This window comes from Peromyscus eremicus, chromosome 6 (genome assembly GCF_949786415.1).
Source record: "Peromyscus eremicus chromosome 6, PerEre_H2_v1, whole genome shotgun sequence".
Classification (NCBI taxonomy): Eukaryota; Metazoa; Chordata; class Mammalia; order Rodentia; family Cricetidae; genus Peromyscus; species Peromyscus eremicus.
In genome coordinates, this window is record NC_081421.1 from 68,511,293 (window position 1) to 68,521,640 (window position 10,348).

At 44.7% G+C, this 10,348-nt stretch overlaps 1 protein-coding gene across 4 annotated transcripts in view; it reads right to left on the reverse strand.

Annotated features, from left to right (window-relative positions):
- The window catches only part of Pip5k1a (phosphatidylinositol-4-phosphate 5-kinase type 1 alpha), a 44,831-nt gene extending 34,744 nt beyond the window's left edge, over positions 1–10,087 (reverse strand). The window contains exon 1 of one of the 4 annotated variants that reach the window (XM_059265814.1): positions 9,528–10,087. In XM_059265814.1, coding sequence (XP_059121797.1) covers positions 9,528–9,603 — 76 coding nt within the window. In that variant the 5' untranslated portion in view covers positions 9,604–10,087. The remainder of the gene's footprint in view (positions 1–9,527) is intronic. The other 3 variants (XM_059265815.1, XM_059265817.1, XM_059265818.1) reach the window with 3 other exon arrangements.
- Positions 10,088–10,348: the final 261 nt, after the last annotated feature.

Sequence of the window (10,348 nt, forward strand, 5' to 3'; positions counted from 1 at the left end):
AGTTAAAGGCAGTTGTGACCTGCCATTATGGGTGCTGGGAACTGAACTTAGGTTCTATGTAAGAGCAGCCAGTAGTTTTAACCGCTCAGTTACCTCTCCTGCCCCCTTTAAAAACAAACATCAAAAAAAAAAAAAAAAAAAAAAGAGTCTTATTTTATTGCCTAGATGGCCTGGAACTCCCTATGTGGTTTTGAACTTACAGCAGTCCTCATACCTCAGTCTCCCAAGTTGCTAAGACAGCAGGTATGCACCACCACACCTAACTATTTAAAAGACTTCTGAGTAACTCTGTACCAGTTTAGGGAAGCATTCCAGCTTAGTCCTTTGCAGCACCCTAGCTTGTGTTTGTGGAGGATACTGGAAGGACTGGTTTCTAGCCACTGTGCAAAACACCATTCTTGGTCTCTACAAATTTGTTCAGTAATACCAGACAACTTGAAACAAAATTTCAAATTAAGAAGAATTAGAAGACTTATAAAACAAGGGGGTGGTAGTGATAGAGGGACAATGGACGGCTCAGCAGTTAAAGAGAACTGTCTGCTCTTCCAGAGGACCCAGCCACACATAGGGTAGTTCATAATTGTCTGTAACTCCAGTCCCAGGGGATCCAACATTCTCTCTGGTCTCTGTGGACACTTCATATGTGGTACATGAAGGCAAAACACCCATAATACTAAAAATAATAACTAATTTTAAAAAAGAAAATGTCAAAAAAGAGACAGGAGAGAAAAATTATCAACATGATTCTGAGAAGTGTGAAAACAGTGTATTTCAGAGGGAAAATGTACTAAAGGTGATAACTGGGTCTGGAGTGCTCAAGGGTTAAGAGCACTCAAGGGTTAAGAACACTTGCTGTACTTCCAGAGGACCTGAGTTCAGTTCCTAGCACCCACAACAGGGGGCAGCCTGCAACTCTAGCACCAAGGGATCCAAATGTCTTTTTTCTGGCCTCCTTGGACACTGGCACACAGATGGCATTCACTCATACATAACACACACAGATACGCATAATTTTAATAAAAATGAAATCTCTAAAAATAAAGAGGTGATAATTTAAACAAAGATATCTTCATACAGCAAGTAGCTCTGAAGTGAGTTGGGCTCCCCTTAGTATGTGGAACAAAACAGAATTGGCCTCAATAGCAAAGCCTCTCCCAGCACTTTCAGAGGAGAAGCATTTCCTTTGGAGATGAGATGACATCATCCAGCAGTCAGAAACTAAAAGCCACTGTGTGACTGACTTCAGTGTTTGAAGTACACATATAATTTGCAGATGCTTGAGGCTAGCCGGACATGCATTCCTCAGACAACTAGTTTTGCCTGAACAGGTCATAAACAAGGTATTTCAGAGACTCAATCCACTGCTTACCAGTAACACAACTTAAATGTTTCACAAAGTAAAAACGCTAACTCTTAGGAACTAGTTTGATAAAATCAAAAGCCAAGGATTAAAAAAACAAAAACCCAGCAAAATAAAAAACTAAAAACTTTCTACAACAAAACAAACAAACAAAAAACCAAAGCTAATTTGTTTGCTGAACTATACAGAACACCTCTTTGCTCCCGTAATTTGGAATACTGAAAATCATTCTACCTATACCCCTTCAGGTGGGAGGCACAATATGTTTTCCAAATAAAAATATTCAGAAATATCAGCATGCGTCAAGGAAGTACTGCAGATCACACAGTTAGTTCTGAGACAAAAAAAAAAAAAAAGAAAGAAAAAGATACTGCCTAGGCCTGGTGGCACATGCCAGTAATCTGAGTACTCAGAAAATTAAGACAAGAGAATCTCAAGATCAAGGCCAGCAGAGGCTACACAGGAAGATTGTGCTTCAAGAGGTTAAACAGTAACTCAAGCTTACAACTGGCCAGGGATGGTGGGGCACACCTTTAGTCCCAGCCTTGGGAGGCAGAGACAGGTGATCTCTGAGTTAGAGGCCAGCCTGGTCTACAGAGCGAGTTCCAGGACAGCCAGGGCTATACAAAGAATCTGTCTTGAAACACTACCACTACACTACCCACCACCCTCCACTCCCTGAAACAAATAAAAACACCTGAACAGTGTGCACTTTTAACTCTCGAACCCAGGAAGTAGCCAGAGGACCAGGAGTTCAAGATCTGCCTTAGCGCAAAGTACATTTGAGGCCAGCTTGGGCAGATTAGACTGTCTCAAAAGTAAGTGGGGAGGACAGGGACTGACCACAACTACCTCCATAACAGTAACTGAATCAAAGCAATTAAAACCAAGCCACGTTGCAAAGAAAAGCTCAATTTTGTTTCTCAGCAGGTTATTAATTTTCCTTTCTCAGGGAAAGTCAAAAAAGTCAAGGAAGGGCCTCAAAATAAAAGCTCAAAAGTAGTTTGAGACAGGCGGCGGCGCACGCCTTTAATCCCAGCACTCGGGAGGCAGAGGCAGGTGGATCTCTGTGAGTTGGAGCCCAGCCTAGTCTAGAGAGCAAGTTTCCCAGACAGTCAGAACTGTTACAGAGAAACTCTGTTTCAATGCACTGGGACAGCAAGATGGTGCATTAGGTAAAGGCACTTACCAGCCAGTCCAATGATTGAATTCAATCCACAGAATTCCCACGGTAGGAGAGGACCAACTCCTCTGCCTCTCACAGCTGTTTTCTGACCATACATGCACACCCTGGCAAGCCCCACCACCATGTATACACCATATAAATGTAAAAAAACATGTTTTAGTTTAATCTACCAGTCCTGTCACCTAATAGCCAACATATTACCAGAAATACCAAGGAATAAGCAATGAGTTTACTAAGATCCTTTTTAATAGCATTCAATCTCTACTGAGCACCCTTGTCTCTAGTAAAACTCTCTAAACCTCAGCTGCCTAATTTAGGAAATGAGGAGGTGAAATTAAAATAACTATTTCCTTCTAATGAACTTTTACTTCCAGTACCACAAGAGCAAATTTCACCATATCACTTAGCACCAATATTTTGCTCAAAATTATGAAAAAAAAAAATCTGTCTTTTCTTTCTTTTTTCCCAAGACAGAGTCTCACTATGTAGCTCTGGCTGTCCTGGAACTCACTCTGCAGACCAGGCTAGTCTTGAATTCACAGATTCACCACTGCTGGCTGCCAAGTTTTTTCTTAAAAGACCTGACAGTTTTGAATTAGCCAGCCATAGTCAAGAGGCATTTAAGACTTTTGACAGGCTGGGCTGTGGTGGTGCATGCTTTTAATCCCAGCACTCAAGAGGCAGAGGCAGGCGGATCTCTGTGAGTTCGAGGCCAGCCTGGTCTACAGAGTGAGTTCCAGGACAGCCAGAGCTACATAGCTCTATAGCCCTAGCTGGCATGGAACTATATAGACCAGACTGGCCTCAAACTTGTGGCAATCCTCCTGCTTGTGCCCAAGTCCTGGGAATCCTGCAACTCAGGCATATGTCATGACACCCAACTCTGGTTCTAATCATCTGGAGTTTTGCAGGATTAATATACACATATTCTAGGGTTAACAATAGCACTCCGTGGTAGAGCTTGACTAGCTTATGCTTGCATTCAACCCCAGTACTGGGGGGAAGGAGGTTTATGTGAACAAAACACATGCATAGTTCAGCAGAAAAAGTTAGTTTTTATAATTTCAAAACAAGCATTAATTGCCCCAACAGCACTCCCCTCAACCAGAAAAATAAAAAATATAGGCTACTGCTAATGAAGTTTCCTCCATGAAGCCTGCCTGAGACAGAATTTTTTTTTAAAATGTAACTCTGCCTTTTCTTTTCTTTCTTTTTTCAGATGCTGGCGCAAAGCTCAGTTATGTTTTCTCTGAAACATTGGACTTTCTCAGTTTTTCTGACCTCCATGTCTAAGTTCAAAGGCATGACTTTGGGGACGCAACAGACACTGACTGTTGTTCCAGGAATGGGAGCTCAGTTTCCAGCACTACATTGATTGTTCATAACCACCTGTAGCTTCTGCTCCAAGATCTCACGCTGTCTTCTGATCTCTGCAGGCACCTGCACACATGCGGCATACACTGACACAGACACACACTCACAAATAAAAATTTGACTTTCTCGGGCCTGGCTATGTTGGCTCACACCATTAATCCCAGCACTCAGGAGGCAGAGGCAGGCGGATCTCTGTGAGTTCGAGGCCAGCCTGGTCTACAGAATGAGATCCAGGGCAGGCACCAAAACTACACGGAGAAACCCTGTCCCAAAAAAACCAAAAAAACAAAAAAACAAAAAAACAAACAAACAAAAAAACTCTAGTTAATCATATACATCATATATTTTAAGAAAGACCTCTTCCCCTTCCCTCATAATTCCCCTTGGTTACTTCATCTATTCTAATACAATCTCTGGAACAGAATGTTGGGCTTAGTTTGGAATATAGAAAGAGAGATTCCCTCCACCTGGGTGACTACAGAGAAAACAGTGTACTTCACCAATGTGTTTTTATCTTCGGTCAAAAACAAAACAACAACAACAAAAAAACACTTGTAATTTTAATTTTCTTTCTTTCTTCTTTCTTTCTTTCTTTCTTTCTTTCTTTCTTTCTTTCTTTCTTTCTTTCTTTCTTTTTTTAAAGACAGGTCTCATGTTACCCAGGCTGGCCTTGAACTCTTGGATCTTCCTGCTTTCTGTTAGGGGTAGTGGTGCAGGTCTTTAATCCCAGCACTCGGGAGGCAGAAGCAGATTGATTTCTGTGAGTTCAAGGCCAGCCTAATCTACAGAATGAGTTTCAGGACAGTCAGGGCTACACAGCGAGGGAGGAAAAAGGGGGAGGGAGAGGGTGAGAATAAGGCTGAACTTAAAAGAATAAAATAACACTAGGCACAGTGTCATCCACCTGCATTCTCAGCTCAGGAGGCTGAAGCTGGAAGATTATAAATTAAGAGACCAACCTGGGTAACACAGGAAGACTCTATCTCAGAAAAGAAGAGGAGGAGGAGGAGGAGGAGGAGGAGGAGGAGGAGGAGGAGGAGGAGGAGAAGGAGGAGGAGGAGAAAAGAAAAGGCTAGAGTTAGTGGTTCATTCCTGTATATCCCAACGATAGGAAGACTAATGCAGGAGGAACACATCAAGTACACAAGACCTTAATGAAATCTTGGCTCATAAAAAAGCCAGCAAGGGAAAAACAAAAAACAAAAAACAAAAAAACAAAAACAAAACCCTTCTCCCCCTTATCCAGCTCTGATTCTTGTTATCTCTGTTCATACCACAGGCCATAGTTTCCATTATATGATCAAAGAAAAAACAAGCTAATAAAATATTTTATAGTTTTTAGGTAGCATATATTTCAGCAAAGGTATTCATCAGAAGAGTTAGTATCAACCCAGGAGTCCACACACAGCAACAAGTAAAACATACCATTTTGACACTCAAAGCTAACTTTAAAGTATACATATCAACTAATCTCAGATACTAGACAACTATAAAACAAACTGTAATTATACCTGACACCGAGCTTAAACAGCCATGGCAGAAATAAATATATTTAAACAAAAAACAATGATACTCTGAAAAGACAGGTGTGGTTGAATTGAATGTACCTGTATATCAGCTAGTAACTATAGTAGTCTAAGGCAGAAGGATTGATTGAAGTCCCTGGAGTCCAGAGCCAGTCCAGTAAGACCTGATGTTCTTTGTTGTGGTTTAAAAAGTAGTAGGGAGATTAGGCCGGCAGGATGGCTCAGTGGGTAAGAGCATTTGTCACCAAGTACACAGGAAGTCTGAGGACCCACATGACCGAAGGAGGAGAAAAACCAATACCTGTAAGTTGTTCTCTAGCTTCCACTTATGAGCACATACATACGTACACACATTCACTCTCAAAATAAAAAAATATATATATCAAAATTTTAAAAGCAGAAAAAAGTAGGCCTGATGAAACACATGTGGTAGCTCAAGCTGATTAGAACAAAAACAAAGCAAAAAGCAAACAAGAAATCTGAAGAACCACAGGTGTGGGACTATAACCCTATCTGACAAGCCAGAGCTACACAGCAAACCTTGCCTCAAAAAACAGCTAGCTGAGGCTGGAGAGATGGTTCAGTGGTTAAGAGCACTGACTACTCTTCCAGAGGACCCAGGTTCAATTCTCAGCACCCACATGATGGCTCAAAACTGTGGCTCCAGTTCTAGGGGACCTGACATCCTCACACAGACATACATGCAGGAAAAACACCAATGAAAATTAAAAGAAAAGAAAAGGAAAGAAAGAAAGAAAGAAAGAAAGAAAGAAAGAAAGAAAGAAAGAAAGAAAGAAAGAAAGGAAAAACAACAACTAGCTTGCCGAGTGCGGTGATACACAACTTTAACCCCAGCACTTGGAAGGCAGAGGCAGACAGATTTCCAAGTTCAAGGCCAGCCTGGTCTACAAACCAAACCAAACCAAACCAAACCAAAACAAAACAAAACAAAAAAAATAGCTAGCTAGCTAGGGTGAGTATAGGAGCTGTGGGGTTATTCCCAAATCATTTATGGCTCTGATAAAACCCAACAGATGAGCAACGGGTGACTATTTCAAAACTGTTCTTGTGTGAAGCAGAAGGAACTAGAGCTGAAGATCATCTAAGGTTTCAAAGGCCTTTCCTTTGGGGAGGCAAATGTGATTTTAATCAGTTTTTATTTCAGTGGAGCAATGTACATCTTGACATTTAACTGCCCTTGTAACTTCCACCCCGATTTCAAATCAAGACTCCAAATAGCTGGGTGTGATGTCTTACACCTTTAGTCCTCTGAGATCCAGAATAGCATGGTCTACAGAGAGAGTTCTAGACCAACCAAGACAGCACAGTCAGACCCTGTCTCAAAATAACAACAAATGCACACTCCAAACAGAAACTCTTGACTCTCATTTCTAGTAAAAGCTGAACTTGACGACTTGAATTTCAAGTTATTAACTGACAGAAGAGAACAAAAAACCAGGATCTCAGAACCCTGAACAGATGGTCGTCAACAGTACTTCACCAGGGCTGATTTTATTAAGTGGGTGCCATTGTCCAAATAATGAAGATGGGAAAAACAAAGGGAACATATACTTTTTTATACACCAAACAGAAGAACCCAGGTGGCAAACTACATCATCATTTATTACCAATCAAAGCATAAGGAAAAGCACACGATGGTTACTTTACGATGACAAGTCATTTATAATCGACTCCTCCTCCAGATTCAAACATGGTAACAACACCAATGGAAAAGATGATAAATATAATTTCAGAGCTTATGGTTTGCCCAGTGTGGTGAGGCACACCTGTAATCCCAGCACTTGAGAGGCAGAAGCAGGAGGATCTCATGAGTCTGAGGCCAGCCTGCTCTATATGTTGAGTAGCCAGGAAGGACTACATTGAGAGACCCTGCCTCAAAAATAAAACAAGAAAAAAACGTTAAATGTAATCTAAGGCATGGTGGAATAGGCCTATAATTCTAGCACCTACAAGGTAGAGAGGGAAAGCTAAAGAGTTCAAGCTCATCTGCTATACGGTGAGTCTGAAGCACACCTTTGATATCAGCATCAGGAAGCAGAGGCAGGTGGATCTCTGTGAGTTCAAGGCCAGCCTGGTCTACAGAGTGAGTTCTAGTCCCTATCTCAAAACAAAAAGATCCAAGTTCAGTCACCAACATCCTTGTCAAGTGCTCACAACTGTATGAACTTCAGCTCCAGGGGATGCAGGCCTCTCTTTGTCCTCTAAGGGCACTCACACACAAAGTGACACACACATATACATTTTTTTTTTCTTTTTGGATTTTGAGACAAGATCTATGTAGTCCTGACTATCTTAGAACTTGCTACATAGACCAGACTGGCTTCAAACTCAAGAGATCCTCCTGCCTCTGCCTCCCCTATGCTGGGATTAAAAGCATGTGCCGCCGTAGCCGGGCGGTGGTGGCGCACGCCTTTAATCCCAGCACTCGGGAGGCAGAGCCAGGAGGATCTCTGTGAGTTCGAGGCCAGCTTGGGCTACCAAGTGAGTTCCAGGAAAGGCGCAAAGCTACACAGAGAAACCCTGTCTCGAAAAACAAAAACAAAAAAAAAAAAAAGAGTTGTTATGGCTCTCTAATGCTTTTAGAGGAAAGGCAAAAGCCACCTCTCCAAGAAACTAAAAATAGAGGCGCAAAAATAAAATTGCAGCTTATGAAGAGGGTATCTATGACTATGTTTCCTCTGTCTAAGCTGGAATGTTTAAGGTGGAACTCAAGCCCTTTCAAAATGGTAAAGGCAAAATCCCAGGCCTAAGAAAAAAATCAACTCTCAAGAAAGGCATCTAATACCCAGCTTCTCAGGCAACAGTTACTGAGGAACACTGGCACTCCTGACAGAGCCTCTGGAACAGCTTCTGATTCACCTCCCATACACAGCTTCCCTCCTACACACAATCTGTGGCTTTTCTTTGTGGGCCTTTTCAGCCCCCAATCTCCATCAATCTCTAGCGACCCTGACCTCTCTACACTGCCCAGTTCCCTTGCAATTTCTTCATACATCATCGTAAGCATTCCTCCAGTCCATATCCGATTATGCAATATTCCCTCACAGCACCAGGAGTCACACACACCCCTCCCCATCTTTCTTTCTGAGGCCTAACTAGGGCTCTTCTACAATTCAAGCCTCCATTTCATTTCTCCTCCCCGCGTTAGGGTCTTTTGACCTTTACCACCACCACCACCCATCTTTTAGACACTTCGAAGTTTTTCTTCTGTGCTGGCTGTGGTACACTCCTGCAATCCCAGCATTAGGGATCTCAAGCCAGTCAGGAAGACAGAGGAAGTGCCTGTCTCAAAATACAAAACAACAAAACTCCCCATTCCTTTCCAAGGCTCGGAATCACCAAAAGAGTTAATTTGAGAAAAAAATGTGTGTCCGCATTGCTGCGGACAAGGCTTGAGGGGAGGGGGAACGACGCACTAGGGGTAGTCTGAGGGGAAAGGCCACTCCAGTAACTCTTACTCCCACTAACACTCACAATTCCCTAATTCCTCAGCAGTCAAAAGCACCCCATGACTCTTCAACACTTTTAGGTCCCATAATCTCCTCAACGTTTTGATCTATTAATTCCACGATCAATTTAGCCTCTATCTCACACCAATAAAATCCCCCTCTCTCTACCAATACTCCATGTACGGTAGTATTTTTGGATTAAGATCCTGGGGGTTGAAGCCAGGGCCTGATGCATGGGGGACAAGACCTCCACCACTAAGCTGCGCCGCCAGCCTCACTGACTTGGTTTCTCCGCTCCTGTTCTCATCGTTTCCCTCTTCTCTCCATCCCTCCTCCTCCTCCTCCTCCTCCTCCTCCTCCTCCTCCTCCAAGTTCTCAATGGCCTCTAGGACACCGTGGGAGTGTGTCTGTCGGCTTCTCTTCTCTCGGTGACGACGCCCATCCTTTCCCCCCAACTCCTCTAGACCGCTCAAAATCGTCCACTACTTCAGAGTCCAGCCTGTTAGGGGCAACCACTCGGACACCCCCAGCGACAGGTCCCTTCCCAGGCCTCGCTCCTGTTCCCATCTCCCCGTCTTCCCCAGCCGGCTGCCGCGCCCCACCCGGCTCACCTGAGGTACCGGCAGGGACCCCGGGATCAAGGGATGAAAACCCGGCCGCCGCTGGCCCAGAGGAGGCGGACGCCATCTTGGCAGCCCCCTCCCCGTCAGCGGCCTCGCTCCCTTTCAAGTCGGCTCTTCCTTTTCTCGGAATCGAATCTTCCCCACGTCTCTTCACAGAACCCGCGTTCTGCGGGCTTCTCACAGGCGTCGCTCCGGCTCCGGGACCGGCTCAGGGCCGCACCACTTGCCCGGCATGGGGGAGAGCTCCCGTCGCTCACCCTCCTAGCAACCTAACCGCTCCCCGCAAAAGCTCCCTCCTCTCCCTAGACGGCGACCCTCAGGCCGGCGGCCCCGCGGCCCCGCTCCAACACCCCTAAAGGAAAAGGCCGGCAGCAGAAGTCCTCCTGAAGGCCGGCGCCCCCCTCCCCCTCCGCCCCAGCCACAGCCTGTTTATCGCCAACTCCACCGCTCGGCTCAGGGTGGGCGGCCAAGGAAATCCCAGGACTGCGCCTGCGCCCCGCCTTCTCACGGCTGCATCCCATCCATCCAGAGAGGGAACAGAGCCAATCCGGAGGTGGCCGCGGACCACGTGACGAGCTCACGTCACACCCCCGAGGAATCCACCGGCGGAAGACCGTGTGCCTACGGTGGCTCCGTAGGCCAATAGACGTTCGTATCTTTGACCGTGTGGCGTTCAGCTTGCTGTGAATTCTGGTTGAGAATCAGCTGGACTGGGGAGGACGGGACGCTTCAAATGACAGCCCTGGAAAGAACCCAGGACGCGGCTCTGGTGTCAAGTCCGAGATGCTAAGCACTTGTGTACTACAAAA